A 19,367-nucleotide genomic window follows, 5' to 3' on the forward strand; every position below is an offset into this window, starting at 1 on the left:
GTTTTAAAAACCAATCGAGAAAAATAACTTTTTAAAGACTGTAAGATGCAGGTGAAACATCCAAAAAGGGGATAAAAATGTGTTTTTGGTGAATGTTGGTGACCCTGAGGGCAAAGTGGTTCATCCTAAATGTCTGAATAGAAGTACTTGTGTTCCTCACAGACGGTCATGTGTTTCAATGTTTAATTGAGGTAGTTTAATTAGCACATTTTCATTGTTGATGAAAGCGATGACTACACATAATCTCCCCTTCTCCAGGAGTCACTCTGACAGACTTTGATTTCAGCAGCTACGACCCACTCACCTCTTTGAAGACAAACTCAAACTGGTGAGTCTCTCTGCTGCCCTGCTGCCTCCTCTGCCAGGGCTGACGGGCGACCAGAGTGATGTCATTACCCTGCAGGATCAACACGGACAGGTGAGTAACCACGGCGACGCCACATTGTCGCCTCACGATCGAAACAATGACTCAGCATCCAAGTCGTACTCACAATAATCTGGACGTCACCGTCATCCAGCGTCGTTCCTCGTGTGCCGGCCACGTAGGAGATGGTGTATTTAAGCTTCCCGCCGTAAGAGCCGACCTAAAACACGGCGAGCAAACGGCAGGCGTTAGATCTCCTGCCAGGTCAAAGGAAACTGCAGGAATCAACGCCAGATGGAAACTTAGAGCAACAAAGAGTTTGCAGTGACATCAAATCCTTTGCGTTAGAAGGGCGGGAAGGAGCACACGTGTATAAACATGTAAGACTGTGCTCAAACACTTTGCTCAGTGTATTACAGGGGCCATATTTTAACCCACCTTGTCTTGAGAAAACGCCTCATTGTGGAAATAAAGTGTTTCTGATACTGAAAGAAACTTTTGGTAGCGCTGGAGGAAGCTTAAAAATAAACCATCCCTGGTGTCCTTGTGATAGTATTAAATAACTTAGTGGGGTTTATTTCATTGAAGCTGGTGTTTGGAGAAGAACACGCGTCAAAAGCTTTTATTCAAATCACATGTCATTCCCCAGTCCCTCTCTCCCACATATCTGACTCTATCCACTGTCCTGTCTCTACAATAAAGGAATAAGAAGAAGGCATGATTTCTTTTGATATATTCTACTTAACTGCGCTGTGGAAAATAATGATGCAGGTTTAGCTTTCATATTGTGTCCCGTAAGACCCCAAACTTCAGAGATATACACACGTAATCACTGGATTACCTCTTTAAAAACACAATTGCAAATGGATGTTTTTGTATTCTTTTCAAATCAAATGTAAAGAAATAAAACAAAAATAAAGGAAGCAATGTGTCACTCTATGTAACAGATGAAGTGTGTTTCCAGAGGGCTCCAGGAGGGTGGGAGGGTTGGGATAAAGTGAAGGGTCAAAGGGAGTGTGGGCATGTGAGGGTCTGGACTGTGGGAGGGACGTGTCCTCTGTGACCTGGAAGGGCTGACAAGAGGTCAGGAAGGGACGCGACCCCCAAAGTTCTCACTGTTACCTTGTCCCCTGCGAACTGTGCTGGGAGCTGCCAGAAGAGCAGATCATCCTGGTGCAAGCTGAAACCTTTGTAGACCAGAGCGTACTGAGAGAGGCAGAGGAGGAAGAGGAGGCGTAAGAACATAAGCCACAGATAAAAGGAGAGAGAGAGAGAGGCAGTGGGACAACATCATCAGCAGGTAGAGAAGCAGGCAAGCATGCCGAAAAGAATCTGAGGACAAATGTGCTAAACCTTAAGTACACGTTCTACAGCATGCGTGCTATTAAAGGCTCAGCTGACAGCTTGATAACAGCATGAGAGCCGCATTGTTCCTTGTTTGACAACTAAAACAACGACTTACAATGTCAATAATGTGAAGATGACAGCTTGAGATGCGCTTCAGCAAGCGGCTGTTTGTAACCAGACAACAGTGTAATGACAGACTACAGTAAAACCAGTGTTCCTGTCAAGTGGACAATTACAGTGATGGAACAGAGTGGGAGCTGCTCGCTTAACAATGGGAATACCTCCCAGTTAGGCAAGGAAATGATGTCAACTGACTTTATCATACCTCAAATACATGTTGCATTACTTCAGTGTTTAAATCTATAAGCTGCAGAGAACATAGCTAAACTTTAACCGACCTGGAAGGACAAAGACCAGGAGGTTGTTTATTAACTTTTAAAGCTTTACACTTAAACACAGTTTAAGCATGCGCCTTAACATGTCGTCAACCACTCAGTCATGCTAATGTCTATACCTTGCTGCCACCCCCTGAAGCCCCAGAAGAAGTCTTGCTCACTGTGTTCTTGCTCTGTTGATTACAAGCAGTGGCCCCAAAGAGAAATACAAGGAGTCACCAATATGAGAAGGACAGACAAAAAAAAAGGGCTCATAAACCCTGCGTCAATCTCTGATGGAGTGTACCTGCAGACGAGGGGCGTGGCCAGGGGAATAGGATTGGGGTCTGGTTGGTCTAACTGAAGAGGAGACACCAGACGGAGAAGAAGGGGGGCTCAGGTTACGCAAAGACCACCGAGAGGATGAAGAGGAGGAGGAGGAGGGGGTCGGGCCCCGAATAGAAGAAGAAGAAGAAGAGAAAGAGGAGGATTTGGAAGAAGAGGGAAAGAAGGGAGGGGAGCCAGCATGTCCATTTGAGAAGTTAGAGAAGAGAGCCCAGACCTCATCGTCCAGCTTTCTGACATCACCCTACAGGGAGACCAGAGATACAGAAGCTTTGTAACCATGGTAACAGGGAATATGGTTGCGAATTTAGTCCTTAAACGATGCACAGTGATGTACATCCCTGTGAGAAGGTAAACATGCTGAGTCATGCCGTTTTAGTTTTGGATGGGGGGGGGTCTTGTGTGGACATTACTTAAAGCTCCTGCGAGGAACTCTTGGTTTGGCGCCCCCCTGTGGACAAAGTGATGCATCATCACTTTTTATTTTAATATACATCACAGTCTGCCATCTTTTAAATGTCAACTGTATCACGTACTGTGAACATTTTCTGTAGGAAATTAAAACAACAGTTTTTTTCACATGCTTGTCTGACACCTACCCTCTGGCAGCGATTACAAGTATTAAAAATGACACTATAAAAACTGTAAATCCTCTCAGTGATTGATTATGTTTACTTTTGTGACTCAAATAGAGACATTCATATTAATTTCGGTCTGTTTTCGAACCAGCTGAAAACTCCTCTCAGGAGCTTTAATAATCATTCTGCCCCCACTCTGTTGAGATCTGTTAACGGTCCATGGATGAATCACACGAAAAATCAAAACACAGAAAACAAACAGCTTCCGAAGACCGTGCATAACAACTCAAACCTGCATGCAAATGCTCACAAAACTCCGTCACAGTGTTTCTGCTGGGTGACCCTTCAGGCGATTCTCCATGCTGCTGCATCTACGAGCTGAGTGACTGTTTTCCATAGATGTCCACAAACTCCCAGTGTGTTAGTGTATAATAACAGAACCACGGTGCATTTATTATTCTCATTAGTGTGTTACCTTTACTACATTTATCTACGGTGTCACAGTTCATACCAAATACCTGGCCAGCTCTTTTGGATCTGTGGGTGTCTTTACGCTCGGAGGCCATTAGGTTCCATACAGACGCATCCTTCCTTAGCTGCTCCTCTGGCGAGCTTGAGCCACTCTATTGATGTGAATAAAGCGAGCTCACTTTGATCACTTTCCTTATCACTGAGCTGATGGTATTCGGGAGTGTTATGGCAGTGTTATTGGAGCAAAGTTAAACCGTGTGAAGTTCTTTAATGGACCATTAATGATCAATCCATTTGACATGGCTCGTGTGATGTGAAGCAGAAGACAATTTCCTTTTAGCAATATGCACTTCCATGTGAGAGGTCAAATCCAAGAGACAATTAGTGGCCACCTTCAGCGGCAAACTGCAGACACTCTTGTCAAAAACCATGCTCTTTATGAATAATTCATAAATGAAGACTTATAAAATGTATAAATCAAAAAACATGATTCCAATATGTATGAAAATGCATTTCATTACAAAGTCAAATGTATGGCTTTTAGTGTGTAGCACAAAGCCACAACATAAACTCAAACATGCCAGACAGAACTGTATTCAGCATCAACACAGCACCCACTGACCGACAGTACCGTACCTGCTCTGCTCGTCTGATACGAGAATAGAAAGAATCTTTCTACAGACAGTGAAAGGGTAAAAGATAAAAAAAATAAAGAAAACGAGGTAAGCCACATGAAAACAAGGGCCCTTCAGTTTGTGCACATTTGTTTTACCCTGTAAACACACACATTAAAGAATATGAAAGAAAATGTAGCAACTGAAGCGTAAAGTTGGAAGGCGATCTGCTTGAGCGTTGAAGAAAGACTGGCTGAAGTTTGAGGTGAAAAAAGAAGCTGCAATCTAAAAGATAGAAATGGAGCGGTCTACAAGTTTCTCATATTTGTTGCTCAGTCCCGGCATAATCCTTATTAAGGGGACTGGAATCTTCCATTTGTTTATCTCCCACATGTGGTCTTTCGTACTGACCTTGTCTCCCTGGTAGACACCTGGAAGCTGCCAGTAATGAGGCTCCTGTCCTAGGTAGTCGAAGTTGCTGTAGGACAGCTGAGTTCCCTCGGTGGAAACCTCCACAGTGAAACCAGTGGAGATACGATTGGTGCGCTGACGGTTCACCAGAGCAAATCCCTGGAAGTTCCCTGGAGAGAAGACTGAGGACACCTGCAAGAGAGTGTTTAATGGGACACTAAGGACTTTGCAGCCAGGAGCAGCAGTATTTTGCATTTGTGCTTTGGTCTCATTTTTCAACACTGGACATTGCCCCTTGGCCATGTACCATTTTTTTTTATTCCTTACCAGGTCTCTGTAGTAGGTAGAGCTGGTGCACTGCTGAGTGACGCCCATACAGAAACAGGACAGGCAGCCATCTTTGTTTTCTGGGCTGAGATGGAAGGTTCCAGACTTACAGTTGGAGCAAGATGGGCCTTCAACGTTCATCTGCAACACAAAATGAATGATATGAGATATAATGCAACATGTCTGACATGGTCTGCTTTACAAGTGTGAGACACAGCTGAAATAATCAAGTCTGTTCGATCACCTTGCAGCGGCAGACAGGCCCAATGCAACCTTCACTTCCTCTTTGGTCACAGCTGTAACAGTTACCTGGAAAGTAAAGTTGATGGTTAGAATATGTTGAAGCTCTAATATACGACTCATTGTGCTTAACTGTACTTCAATAGCATGAGGGGAATCTTTGCAACTTTTTGAAGCCAGAAAATGGAATAATCCTGCACATGTCATTTCCCTGAATGGAAATACAGTATGTACCATTGAGATCATTGCCGCCAACGGTACATCTCTGTCCAAGCTGGGGGTTACCAGTGTATCCGGCAGCGCATCTGGAATGAAATTGACAATGTGTTAAAGTAACTAGTTCCAGTCAAAGATTACAAATTTAACCCAAAGAACAAGAAGACAGGAAGCTGGGAAGTCTGCAGAAAGGGATACTTCAGATACATCATGTATTAAGGGGGCAGTCTTCTGAACCATCAACCATGAACAAAAGACTCATACAGAAAAGGAAAACACAATCTCTTCTGTATTCCATCCAAAAATTAAAAGCCTAAGCACTAGTCTTATACTCAGATGGCCTCAAATCCAAGAACACCCAGCTCAGTTTTTCCCAAGATCAAGAAACAGTGCTTGCATTGGAGATGGATGAAGAAGCACTGCTAAAATATTCAACATGTCATCGATGTCGAATCCATCTCTCATAAGAGTGTGGTACAGCAGAAACTGAGGAACACCTTTGCACAGGGAAACAAAGGATAACATAGAAAGCTCCAGAAGTTAAAGAAGCAGTGGTGAACATAGTTGATAAAATGAGCAGCAGTAGAGGATGCTAAGCTTCTAAAGAGGAAAGTCACATCTGATATTATGACATAGAAAAGCATTCTGCCTTAATCCCAAGCAAACAATGCCACAGCCACCAGAGCGAAGGCTAATCCAACCACAGATCTGTACAATGCATCGTTTTCCTTTCGACAGCTGCTGTCAGTCTTACCTCACCTGTCCTCTGGCAGATCCGCAGGTCAACAGCCAACCGCCAACAAAAGGACTTCCATGCTACGAACTCGCTTTGAAAAGACCCCTATTCAAACTAAGTCCCATGACATATAGCTGTTTGTAAGGTTTGGTGAACTCAGTCCTTCCAGTCAATGTTGTTGAAAAGATTTTAAGATCATGAAGATAATTCTCATAAAATGGGGAAAAGCAAAATACATCTAAATAGATGGTGGTTGTATAAAAAAGCAAATAATGTTAATTACTAAATTTACAGCTCACGATAAACAAACACTGTGGTCGAACGTCACATTAAACCACATAACAGAACAAGGTAACAAAATGAAAGTGTTGTATTGTATAATACACGTGTATTCCAACATTTCTTGGTATACAGATGATATGAAGGTGTTCAGTAAAAAAAACAAAGCTTCGACCCATTAGTGTTAGTATTAGGTGCTAAACATCAGATTAAATTACCCCAACAACAAATGGCCAGATTCTAATGAAATCCACAATGAATAATTATGGACCCCAGAGGATAAAACAAATTGTTTTCAACTAAATATGATCTGACGCCAAGTTCCTCTGTTGCTACAAAATAATAAAAGTCATGTCAAAATGTAAAAACTCAACATTTTTACCAAGATACTGCATAACTTTATGACTGCCAAGAAGTTGAATCCAATGTTATCATTGAAGCCGTCCATTAAGCCTAAAGTCTTCATACTAACCTGCAAACAATTATACTTTTAACATACACATACAATTTCAAGCGCATGCCTTTATAGTTTGTGCAAATGTGGCTGATGGTACTGTCAATAGTTGTTGGTGTACATAAGTAGTAAATTTAGTATCTAATTAACAAATTGTACCAGTTTATGGCGTTGATGAAAGTCAGGGACCATAACTGTGGATTGTTTCCTCTGGGGACCATAAATATCTGTGTCAAATGTCCTGGCAGTCCCAACCAAAAAGTTGTCTCAATGCCTGGAACAATACAGCCAAAGCAAAGATGATGTGGATCTCCTCAAACCTTCTAGTATTATTAAGCCTCTTAAATGTGATATTAGAGCCCTAGACAATACATAAGTAGTGGACATAGCCTCTTGGTTTCAAAAGTAAAGCCAATACACAAGTGCCAGGTAAGTCAGTTTGTAAGAAGATTTTTGATATTTTTAATTCATTAAAAAGTATTTTATCTAGTTTATTTTTCAAATTGTTATCCCATTGAGAGGTGAGGATGATTAGATTATATTCTTAGGCATGGCTATCTTTGGATTGAAAGTGGCTACTATGGCAGCCTGTCGACCTACACACAGTAGATTGACACATAACACATATTCACACCCTAAGCATCAAATGGGTGATCAAAAACCAATAACCAATGTCATGGTGGCTACGTCCACTTCTTTCATACAGTCTACCATTTAAACTAGTCTTCTTATGGTGATCATAAATATACCCAAAATTTAGAGCACAACAAAGCTATTTGAATAAAAACATTCAGCAAAGATCACGTACACTGAACATGATACCGAAAGAAAATTACAGGGGGACAGAAAGTGTTCGAAACAGTTTAACAAAGAGTTGGGGGTGATCCTTAAAAAAACTTGAGGTAGTCTCACAATACAACACAATGGACAAATGTAAATACAAAGGAGGTACTAATGCTTAGCAATCTCTTCATGGTAGAAATCTGTGCAATAGTTTAGATCATAATCAAATCACACAATGTCATCTAAATACAATCCAGGATGGAACTTAACATCCAGAAAGTCCCTCCGATTTAACAATGACAAAAAATGGTTCCCTTCATAAAGTTCCATTGATATGATTACAGTAGTTGACTTAAATAACAAAATGAGAGCCTAGACATACAAATAATAAACACATTATTCCCTAATCATCAGGGATAATTTTGATAGGGATGGCCAGCCTTCCCAAGACAACATGAAGAGAACCATCATGACCCTTTTTCTGCTTTGCAGAATCCCGACCTCCTTTCAAGAGCTGCAGTAGGTCCAAAATACCAGAATGAAGGTTTGCCTTCTTTTCCTGTTTTTTTGTTAATCTCTTGGTGGTGGTAGCCTTGGTTTTAGCCCGGGTTGATTTCTTTTCCACCGTTGTGTTAGACTTCTTTTTTGTAGTAGTAGCCTTGGTTGTAGAGGGGGTGGATTTCCTTTTTGCTGTTATAAAAGACTTCCTTTTTCCAGAAGTAGCCTTGGTAGGTCTTGTGGTTGTGACTATGACCTTCGCCGAATTCTTTGCTTTCTGAGAGACCAACTTGTGTGAGTTCTGCGCCACCTTTTTGTCATTTTGGTGTGGCTTTGCTGACTTCTTTAAATTGCTTTCTAAAGACTTTCCATCATCTGGAACCTTTTTTGGATCTGGTGCGTCTGATCTAAAGGCCTTGTTACGTCTACTGTTTTTTATTGGTGATGAGGATTCCTTTTTATTGGCTTTGTTGTGCTTTATTGGCTTTTTCTTGAGAGACGGTGGCTCCAATTGAAATTTCGTGATTGCTTCTTCTTCTTCTTTGACTTGCCTTGGTTTTGGATTGCTTGACTGCAAAAAACGTTTAGCTGCAGTCTTTGTTGTTGACTTTGTTGCTGGGTGACCTTTGGATGGCCTAGTGACCGGCTTGTGTTGTGTGGATGTTTTTTTGGGAGAAATGGTAACTGATAATTTGAGTTTTCTCTTTCTCTGAGGAGCAGAGGTTAGTTTCTTTCCAGGGATGCTTGGTGTAGGAATGCTCTTGGGCACTGTTGCTTTACTGGTGGATGGCATTTCAGTAGGTTTAAGAGGCTGAGTTGTTGAGTACATTGGAAGTTCAAGTACTGTGGGAAGTGAAGGAAGAGCCCTCTTTTCTTGGAGTGAACGGGACGTTTGTCTAGAACGTTTCATTTTGTTCATTTCCTGAGCCAAGGCAGTAAATCCATCAATCAGGATCTCCAGCCTTCCCTCCAGTCTGCTCAGACGTCCCTCCATGTCAGTGTAGCTCTTCTCCAGCTCACTCACCTTCTTGGTCTTCTCTCCGGCTGACTGGAGCGCTATCAGTTCCTTCAGCTGGGAGTTGAGATGACTCTGCTGGTCCTCCATACTGTGAATGTTCTCCTTCATGTCAAGGGTGTTTTTTTCCAGCATGCTCAGGCGCTGGTTAAAGGTGTTCAGGTGGACCCGAAGCAAGTGCTGGAAGCTGTTATGCCGGCTCTCTGGGCTGGGTGTGAAGCGAGGTGGGAGTCTGGGTGCCGACTTATTGGGTGTAACTGAGACAATGCCAACTCTCATTGAAGTAGTGGAGAGTAAAGACCTTGTAGGGATGACGACTGTTCCTATAGTGGTAGGTGACCGGTTCTCAGTGCCATCATTATCGTCCCCACTGCCAAACAATGATATATGTTTCTCCCAGCTGAAATTGAACACTGCTTCAGCTCCACATGCCACAGGTAGGAGGCCATCTATCTGCTTCTCCAGGAACGGGTCCCCACAACTGTCTGCAGATGGCTTCTCTTGTCTTAATGTCAGAACAGCAGAATCAGGTTTGATGCAGGCAGGAACTTTTAAAATTAAAATCATTTTTGAAGTTGCGCCTAACTCCCAAGTCACCTCATCTTTGCCCTCTGAGCAGCAAAGATTGGTTAGCCAGACAGAAGCTGTCATAAATGCCACTTCTACATTTATGTAGTAGAGACCCAAAAGCAACAATAGGTCCTTACACAGACAGAAATGACACAAACCAACACCTTTGAATTGTCACTAACAGCGAAGCGCAAAGCTGAAGCAGAAATCAACCTCTGTGGAAGGTTTAGAGAGGTAAAGGACAGAAGACAGCAGAATTAGATCTCAAAGAAACTAAGAACATAAGGCACTTTCTCCCTTGGCACATTTCTGTCAGACAACAACAAGATCGGAAGGGTAACAATCTCAAAAACACCAAAGCCTTTATCCATTGACAAACACATTGTTTTACAATGGCATAAATCCCCCTTCAGTTTGCAAATCCATCAATCTTGAAATCCAATATCCACCAATAGACCTGGGTAAACATGAAGCAGTAGAAAACTTCACAGGTACATCAGAATGGGTGGCAACACATTGCATCTCCCATCCTTCAACTGACATGTCTTACAACTGCTAAGGAAAAAAAAAAACAAGACAGATGCCAACCACAAACATGCTTATATCCCTTTATTGTAAAAGAAACCACTTGGTGCTACAGCCAGCCCCTGCTAATCTTAGTGCCGGCCCGCCCTGCAACCACAAACAATGAGCAGTTTCCAGAGGGAAGACAGGGTTGAAAAAGAAAAGGGATAAAGAGAATGGAGAGGGTTTACCTTTCACAGCGTCGGCCTGTGTATCCAGGGGGGCAGCTGTCACAGGTCGGCTGACCATCCGCCTCCAGATAACAGGTTGGAGAGAATCTGTGCCAACAGAGAGGCACGCACATCTTGTTCATACTTGGGATGTAATGATTTTGTTTATTGACTGTTTGATTTCTAGTTATTATTGGGCATTGGAGAAAAGATCATTTGCGCTGCACAAAGTCAACTCTGCCTAATCTAGCATTAATAGTAATCTATGTTAAACTGACACACAATGGCAAGAGCATGAACTCACTGGTTGCTGGAAGAGGTCCCAGGACAGGGGCAGGGCTGGCAGGCCTGCGCACCATCCTTTACAGGGTTTCCATAGTAACCAGTCTGACAGCGCTCACACCTCGACCCAGCAGTGTTATGAAGACATTGCTTTTGGTCAGGACACACACACACACACACACACACACACAGACGCATAAAAAGATGAAGTGAGATGTGTTGAATATACAGTACTTGCGAGTTTGTTTCCACAAGTCGGGATTTGCCAAGAAACCATTAGTACATTCCAGTGCAAAGATCAAAGCAGGTTCAATGTTGGCAGAAAAAAAAAAAAAAATGAGAGCGGCATTAACCTACCAGGCACTTCCCAGTCTCCGGGTCACAGCCGCTGGCGTGACCGTTGCAATCACACCTTTCACAAGTGCCCAGGTAAAGGCCAGAGGTGGTCCGCGTGTAACCTTCATCACACTCCTGAAGCAACATGGAAAAACACCTCAGGTGAGAAACAAGTGACGACTAAGAAGAATGCAGCTTTTTTCCATGACAGCAAAGAGACAGACTGCAATTATCATTGTGGATGGTGATGGAAATGGAAAAGGTTCAAGACCTTACTGGGCTATTATTAACATGCTCAAGCCTATATTTGATTTCCTTACTATTTTTTCAAAGGCAACTGGCTTACATGCTTTGCTTCCACTGCAGGGATCACTAAACAAAGCCTCAGAGACTCCCTGACAGAACTTTCTGAGAAAGCAGAGACTTTTGGGGTTATGAAGTTCAGGGCTAAATATTTGTGATGGGTGGAGTAGATGCTGCAAGAAGCTTTCTGACGTCAGCAGAATAATTAGCCTAATTTTCACAGATATTTGGATCTCAGGGACAACTCAGCCAAATGTGTGCTGGAGGAACCTTTGAATGCTTTGCAAAGCAATTCCGGGGATTAGAAGTCCAGGGTTCTTTTGGTGGAAACGCAGCTAAATTAAACTCATCTAAAGGATGGAAAATCTATCTTGACCTTGCAAATAGTAGTTTGACAATTTTGCCTCACTATTAGCGCGGAACAAGTCCAGCAGAATGTGTTGGGAAGAGGATTCCCATTCCCACTTTTTTGCCATACCAAATAATATTTTACAATTGCGTTTGTTTTTTTTCTGCTTTTGCCAGAGCATTTTATTTAGTGATTTCTAGTAATCAAATGTAAACTGCTTTTTCAGGTTTAACGTAAACTGTCTCTGTGATATCTGCATGAGTACCTGACAAGAGGGTCCTCTGTAACCCTGAGGGCAGGCGCACTCCTCCACCTCCAGAGCACGTTCATTACCCGTGGGTTGAGGAACAGCAATGTCCATCTTGATGTCCGAGATACTATTCAGCAAAAAAAAATAAAAATAAGCACACAATTATTTATATGTGTTGTCAAGTGCAATGCTTTCAGAATATTTTTAAGCATGTGAATGAGCCAATCAGATGCAGAGGAACCTCCCCCCATACCTGGTCTCTGCCATCTTGTCTGCGTAGGAGGCCCTGATCATGAAGAGAGTAACGTCCGCCAAAGCCATCAGGAGGTGCTCACGGGTGCATGGCTGCCCGTCGGCACGACGCCATGCAGACTAGAGGACGGATGGAGAGCGGAGAGAAACATTGGCTCACGTGTGGGGGGATTTAGATTTTATTTCAATAGAAGGAAACCCACCTCTCTGAAGGTCACGGTGACAATACGTGGGACTCGTGGGAGGGGCTTGGTCTTAGAGTAGTGTTCCAGAAAGATGCCATTGCCCTGGAGAACCACATCCGGCTGACCGTCAATCACCAGTGAGCGCTGCTGTGGTTCAAAGCGCACAGTGTAGCGAAGCTCCCCGCCATAAGCCGTCACCTGGTTTAAACAAGGTGAAAAGAGAACTCGTTATTCAAAAGCGAATAGTGGAAAGGCATTTCACCCCTATGATACCGTGAGGGAGAGTCACAAGACACCCATGTTAGGCTGAATGTGAATCCGAGGTTCAAAGGAGGCTCACTGCGTGGATGAGTGCAGCCTTTTCACTTGGTCAACATGTCGAGGCACGATTGAGTGGGATAGAAAAGGCAGAGAAATGTTGCCTGTGCTCTACTTTGATGTCTCCCTCTCACCTTGTCTCCTCTGAAGCTCTCAGGCAGGACCCAGTAGTAGACGTCATTTGGAAACGTGGCGAACGAGCGGAAGAACACTTCAGAGGAGCCTCTCTGGGAGATTCCTTCATTGATGGTTACGGTGCTGGCGCTGTTGGAGAGGGAGAAGAGCTGCCCGTTCACCCCGCCTCGAACCTGCGGACCACAAACGGTTTCTCTCAATGAGATGTGAGCCGAGATTTCCATGAGCTCGATCTCTGTTTGCACATGGCACCTGGATATTTAACACCTGAAAAGGATTTGCTGATACAGCATGACTGCACAAACACTGAGTCAAACCTTGATACTGAAAACAAACAAAAAAAACCCTCCACCCTGTCATTTATAGACTTGCAACCAACCTGATCTCTATTCCAAGAGGAGCTGGCGCACTGTTTGGTGACGCCCATACAGAAACAGCGCAGACAGCCCTCAGGGTTGGACTCGGAGAGGTGGAAGAAGCCCTGCTTACACTCCTCACACAGAGCGCCTGCCACGTTGTTCTGCACAGAAACAGATCATAGTTCAAAAAAGTTAGAGTAAAAGTTCACCGTCGCTCTGAGTTGGCTGCAAGACTTTTTATTTGTCCTCTGCATTGTTGCACACTGTTGATTGTGGATGTTTGCAACACTGACTGTGTACCTTGCAGCTGCACGGTCTGCTGCTGGAGCTGATCGTTCCTCTGTTATCACACTTGGAGCTCGGAGCTTGGAAAGAGAAATGGAAAGAAGATGACATACTGGAGAGGAAAGCACACTTGGGAGTGTTCCAATCATCCTGCATACCTGAGCCATGACCAAATACTACAGACTATTGTATCAACGGGGGGGGGGGGGGCAAAGAATACCTCATGGTAATCATTACAAAGGGTTAAATCCCCCTTGAGGTCATAGCAGAAGGAAAGAAGAGAACAACGGGCAGAACAAATGAAAATGTCAATGATGTTGTTGCAATCGTGGAACATGCACTCACAGTTAGGAACACATTTTCCATTTGGCAGAAGGGGGTTGCCCTGGTATCCAGCAGCACACCTGCAAAAAATAAATAAATATATATATCACATTGTTTATCACACGAGTGTTTTAGGACTTCTTGTGCTTGTCACTTTCAGTCTTTGAATTCGACTCCTCTGGCTGAAAAGCACAATAAAGATGACAATAAAGTTTCCTCACTTTTCACAGCGTCTTCCTGTGTAGCCGGGTTTGCAGGCATCACATGTCGGCTGTTGGTCAACATCCACTAAGCAGGTGTCAGAAAACCTTATGAAACCAAATTCGAGAAGCCACACGTTAAAAAAAAAACAAAAAAGAAAGGTTAATGAACCCAACAGATGATGATATGAACTCAGCTTTGTGGAAGATGCTTTATGTGAGGTATGTAGATGTGATTTATTTTCTTCCCCTATTTTGTGTGTGTGTGTGTGTGTGTGTGTGTGTGTGTGTGTGTGTGTGTGTGTGTGTGTGTGTGTGTGCTCTGGGTGTGTCTGTGACCTTACCGCCTCGAGGTCTCGTAGTACGGGCAGGGGCACGGCTTGCAGTCATCGGGGCGACCTCGGGTTGGGTCACCGAAGTATCCTGGGCGACATTTGTCACACTGAGGGCCCTCTGTGTTATGCTGGCAGCTCTGTGGCGGCGACAACACACTGGTCATTCTCTTACTTTGCAGGAATTTGGCTCGAAACAGTCAAATTATAAATTAATGGTAATAATAAGTCTGAAAAATAGGAAATAATTTAATTTGTGTTCAGTTATAAAACATCACTTCCTGTCTGCACCGTCATTAACAAGGAGAAAAACAGAGGTTGATTAGCTTTTAAAAAACACTGAAAAGCTTTTTTTCTCTCATTTATACTCAAACACACAATGTAACAAGCAACATATTGCTTTTATCAAAGAGTAGCTGTTTGAACCTGTTTCCAGTATTGATTCAAATCTAATCTAATGGATTGTTGGCTTTAAATTCAACGTTTATACTCATCATGGGTGATTTGGATTTTCTAAACCAACTCTTGGCAAGACAGACAATGAGAGTATTTCCCTCAAGCACACAACATCTGTTGTGCTAAACTCGAAGGAGGAATCGATTACCAGCCGAGTGACTGGCAGACATTCAGAGCCAAAAAGGAGCCAGCTTTTACCAGACAGTGGCCGTTGATTGGATCACAGGCGCTGGCGTGTCCGTTGCAGTTACAACCAGCGCAGGTGCCAAGATAAGAGCCGCCAGGGACGCGTTCGAAACCGGGGGTACACCTCTCACAGGACAGGCCTGAATATCCAGGAGGACATCTGGGGAGGATAAAGAGGACTAAGCTCAATCAGCTGTCACAATAACAAAACTCGGACAAAGCAAACTGATGTCTAAATAAACAACAGATGCACAAGATGTCACGTTTTTATTCATTTTAGAAAGAGAGAGAGAGAGAGAGAGAGAGAGAGAAAGAGAGAGAGAGAGAGGGTGAGATGAGGCAAAAACAAGGCTCATTTGCTGGAAAGACACGGTCATCATTTGTCCAAACACACATATTAATTAGTAATAATAATTATTAGTAATTATTTTATTTTATTTAATAATTAGGTAATTATTTTTAAAGCATAATGCGATACGAAGCGATGCGATACGTCGCAATACAATATGATAAGTGAGTAAAATGGCTATGAAATCTGTTCAAGGCACTGTGTTTAATTTTGATTAAAATATCAATATCTGGCATCAGGGATACATATAAACTTGTATTCCACACGTCTGCACAACAATACGTTGCCATAGGAAAAACATTTTCCCAATCCTCTTCCGTGATTCAGTTTTTCTTACCGGCACTCTTCCACCTTTTTAGCATGACCCATGGTGCTGAACTCCACAGAAGTGGTAGACATGATGATGTCACTGAGCCCCACGCTGACCATGTGGTTGTCGTAGATGGTGCGGATGCTGATGCTGTCCAGGTTGGCGAGCGTCATCATCAGATCTTCTCTGCTCACAGGGCGACCGTTAGAGTGCTGCCAGTTATCCTAACACAATGAAAGTGTGCATGTTTAGAACATGATGGGGCATGTATAGTGCTTAATCTGAACAGGAAATGGAAGGTCAGAACTTTTTACACGTAGGCTTACTGAGGACTTTATGGTTTAATTAAAACTTCACTACGAGATTTTTTTGTTTTTGCAAGAATTCTTTTTTAGACCTACTTCAGTAAACTTGATCTCCCTCTGGTTGACCACTCGGCCCTGGGTTGTGCTTCCTCTGCGGTACACAAGTCTGCGTCCGTTTCCAACCAGCGTCACATCTGGCTTCTCCACAACCTCAGTCAGGCCACGTGCCAACGTGTATCGCACCTTGTACTTCAGGGTTCCTCCATAGGAGTCGATCTAAAATTGGATTAAATATTTTTTTGCGTCTTAGGTGTGATCATTAGTCAATTTAAATCAATGTGTCTGTTAACACATTTCTCTTGTTTACCTTGTTGCCCAGAAACTGGCGAGGCAAGGTCCAGAAGGAGTCAAGATTGAGGAAGCGGCGGGACAAGTCGACGAGCTGGAACTCCTCCAGCTCAGGGTTGATGAGGAACTGAGTGGAGGACAGAGGAGGGGTGTTTGGCCTGGAGGGGTAAGTGACGTTCACTCCTGGAAGCACAAAAACAACATTTATACTTTACTGTTCAGAGACACAAACGCTTAACAAGTTTGCTTTTATTTTTCTAAGAAAAAATAGCTCTGTTGCCTTTGAAGTCTTCCTCATCTGTGAAACGCAGGCTGATCTGGTTGCGGTAGCGGCCGGTGCTCTTGCAGTTTTTGCTAACGCCAGCACAGAAGCATGACACACAGCGGCCCTCCACACTGAAGTGACCATCAGGACAGTTGCCTATCGAGAGCAGGGAGACCAAAAGATTTAAATTTAAAAAGCTTTATGGGCTTGAACAATCTTGTCACAGCATCATCCTTACTGTAAACAGAACTCCTTCCTGGTCGTAATACATTTATTTGAACTTCTCCCTGTAAGCCAAGAGTCAAAGTGAGATTTAATTACCTGGATTTGGAATAGATGTGAGTGTTAGCACTCCATCTGGGATACCAAACACCAGGCCTTTAGCATTGATGGCCTCACAGGTGTACGCCCCCTGATCTGCCTCCTTCACGTCACGAATAGTCAGGGTGCCACGGCCGTTCTCGCTGCTCATGGATATCCTGGGAACAGAGAAATAAAGCATAAATGATTGCTTTTATAGAAATAAACTCAGTTAAGGAGCTATGTTAACGATGGCCTGGACCATAAAAGAAACACTTCTGCTGTTGACGTTAACTGTAACAGTGTGCTCAAATATTTTTACACAAAAATCCATTAAACCGTGATTGCCTAACCACACACAGACACACACACAAACACAGCAGACAACGCCCAGAAAGAAAATTCTGAAACAGCAACTTTTGGAGTTGGTTTAACCACAAATATCTGAGTTAATTAAAATCACAGGTCTATATACAATGAGTCAGTATAGAGACAGTGATAAAAGATGGATATCTTGAGTTATCCAGTGTGTCTCAAAGAGCATGCATCATGGCATGCCAGGTGAGACAAGTGTAAACAGGATGAACTTTGGAGTCCTTTTTTATTTTTCACGGTCTGCTGCAAATCACTAAGGCAAGATTGGATTACATTGGTTTACATAGCACCCAAAAATTCTGCAAAACATGTTTTTTTTTCTGTAAGTCGCATGAACAAAAGCCCATTTTTAACTTTCAGAGACATTTTAAAATCCTTAGGACAGCATTTACCACTAACCCAAAGTCATCTGTAATATTAGCTTGGGTTTAAATTAAATGACAGGTTAAAATAAAGCCAGTGAGTGTGGGTGCAGCATATCACATCAGACTCACCTGTTGCTAACAGGAATGTGCCCCCAGTTGAGTCTCCAGGTGATGATGGGGGTTGGCACTCCCACAGCCTGACAGGTAAACGTCACAGTCGTCCCCCGCGCTGCCTGAACAGACTCTTCCGGCGGGCTTGTCACAGAGGGAGGGGCTGTAAAGTGTCAAGAAGACGAGAACTGTTTTTACCACATAATAAATGCACATGTGCAAAAAGGTTGGCAATGTGACCGGAATCTGGCGATCCGGTGAAGCTCATAAATGCCCGCCAGTCAGCCGACACATACAGTGATCTCTGCTATGGATGCACAATTTCCTTTCAGTTCTTAATGGATGGTTGACAAAACGCTCTGTGTCTCAGCCAGAACACGTGTGAAAAGAGGCTGGTTCACAGCAAATTAGTCACAGCATACAATGGAACTCAGAGGGTGACCGCAGAGGAGAGTCAAAGGAGCAGAGAGGGTGTAAAAAAGCATGAAAAAAAAGAAGTGAAATCTGTGTGAAAGAGAGAGAAGGAATGTACAAACAAGAGCTGCAGACAGCTGTTGGTGTGAGACTTACTGCAGCCGTACTCATCAGAGCGGTCAGGGCAGTCTGGCTCGTCGTCACACTGGTAACTGGCCGGGATGCAGGTGCGATCGCTCAGGCATTCAAACTGTTCAGGAGCACACCTGTCGCCAGGACCTTTGGTAGCTGTAATTATAAAAATGTCATGTTAAAAGAAACAGCCGCAATTTGAGGTAGAAAGATTGATGAGAAGATTGTTACCACCATTGTACCAAAACTTTACATTTGAAGCTAAAGTCTGAAGGGGATAAGCTAAAATTAGCTTAGCATGAAACAATGGGAGGCAGAGCAGGACTACAACAGGTCTCTGCAGCAGGGTACAAAAAACAACACTGACACTTTCAAAGAGTTATAAACTGGCATAACATACTGTAGCTTGTTTTGCTTTCTTCCCATCTTTATAATAAGCTAAGCTAACTGTCTTTAGGTAGAATCTTTAATTTCAACAAATAAGTGTGATAACTTCGACGTGGAAACTTCTAAAAACTAAATAATAGCATGTCATAGCTCATTTGGCAAGTTATTAGCTTACAGCTGTTCTGCTAAGCTAAGCTAAGCTAAGCTACCTGTCATTGGATGCAGCTTAAATATAAGGATAAGACTCCTTTTTGGTGACTAAAAGTAAAAATTAGCATTAGCTCATTTGATAAGTTTTGGCTTCCAAATATGCGAGGCGACTCTAGATGTATTCTGGTGGCTCAACAGGCCGAAATCTCAAACTATTAATTGAGAACTTCTTGTAGCGTGTCTAAGAAGTAGTTTTCTTCCATTTCAGCTCATTGTCTCGTGGATTCAATTTTATATTGAACAGATATGATGATTTATAAAATGAAGATGAAAAAAAAATTACAGTAAACTCTGCTAACAACAGCTAAAAATGTCTTCGTGGTAAATTTGAGCAATACACAAGAGTGGTCAATCCATGTAGGCTATTACTCTCGCTTTAAGAAAGCTACTGCAGTAAGTGCTTTGATGACTCAGGAATGTAATTGAGACTTACGGCAGTCTGTTTCATCCGAGTTATCCTCACAGTCGTTGTCTCCATCACAACGCCAAAGCTTGAGGGCACAGCGGCCATTTTTACACTTGAACTCGTTGGGTTCGCAAGGAGATGGAGTACCTGAGAATAGATAGAGGATGCTTGCTGTAGTGTAT

At 43.0% G+C, this 19,367-nt stretch overlaps 1 protein-coding gene across 3 annotated transcripts in view; it reads right to left on the minus strand.

Moving 5' to 3' along the window:
* hspg2 (heparan sulfate proteoglycan 2) overlaps window positions 1–19,367 on the minus strand; it is a 96,832-nt gene that overhangs the window by 32,737 nt on the left and 44,728 nt on the right. For 2 of the 3 annotated variants that reach the window (XM_079359218.1, XM_079359217.1), the window contains exons 10-41: window positions 19,213–19,332; window positions 18,207–18,338; window positions 17,655–17,799; window positions 16,807–16,964; window positions 16,501–16,641; window positions 16,240–16,403; window positions 15,969–16,148; window positions 15,595–15,791; window positions 14,921–15,068; window positions 14,279–14,406; window positions 13,956–14,042; window positions 13,756–13,814; window positions 13,426–13,490; window positions 13,146–13,286; window positions 12,766–12,939; window positions 12,332–12,511; window positions 12,130–12,248; window positions 11,892–12,003; window positions 10,996–11,109; window positions 10,661–10,788; window positions 10,378–10,464; window positions 5,306–5,376; window positions 5,076–5,140; window positions 4,832–4,972; window positions 4,505–4,696; window positions 4,116–4,154; window positions 3,527–3,631; window positions 2,393–2,674; window positions 2,226–2,279; window positions 1,487–1,570; window positions 492–584; window positions 305–397 (exon numbers count right to left, since the gene is read on the minus strand). In XM_079359218.1, the coding sequence (XP_079215344.1) occupies window positions 305–397; window positions 492–584; window positions 1,487–1,570; window positions 2,226–2,279; window positions 2,393–2,674; window positions 3,527–3,631; window positions 4,116–4,154; window positions 4,505–4,696; window positions 4,832–4,972; window positions 5,076–5,140; window positions 5,306–5,376; window positions 10,378–10,464; window positions 10,661–10,788; window positions 10,996–11,109; window positions 11,892–12,003; window positions 12,130–12,248; window positions 12,332–12,511; window positions 12,766–12,939; window positions 13,146–13,286; window positions 13,426–13,490; window positions 13,756–13,814; window positions 13,956–14,042; window positions 14,279–14,406; window positions 14,921–15,068; window positions 15,595–15,791; window positions 15,969–16,148; window positions 16,240–16,403; window positions 16,501–16,641; window positions 16,807–16,964; window positions 17,655–17,799; window positions 18,207–18,338; window positions 19,213–19,332 (3,998 nt within the window). The remainder of the gene's footprint in view (window positions 1–304; window positions 398–491; window positions 585–1,486; window positions 1,571–2,225; window positions 2,280–2,392; window positions 2,675–3,526; window positions 3,632–4,115; window positions 4,155–4,504; window positions 4,697–4,831; window positions 4,973–5,075; window positions 5,141–5,305; window positions 5,377–10,377; window positions 10,465–10,660; window positions 10,789–10,995; window positions 11,110–11,891; window positions 12,004–12,129; window positions 12,249–12,331; window positions 12,512–12,765; window positions 12,940–13,145; window positions 13,287–13,425; window positions 13,491–13,755; window positions 13,815–13,955; window positions 14,043–14,278; window positions 14,407–14,920; window positions 15,069–15,594; window positions 15,792–15,968; window positions 16,149–16,239; window positions 16,404–16,500; window positions 16,642–16,806; window positions 16,965–17,654; window positions 17,800–18,206; window positions 18,339–19,212; window positions 19,333–19,367) is intronic. The other variant, XM_079359219.1, reaches the window with a different exon arrangement.

Source organism: Symphodus melops (assembly GCF_947650265.1).
Source record: "Symphodus melops genome assembly, chromosome: 13".
In the NCBI taxonomy this organism is placed as follows: Eukaryota; Metazoa; Chordata; class Actinopteri; order Labriformes; family Labridae; genus Symphodus; species Symphodus melops.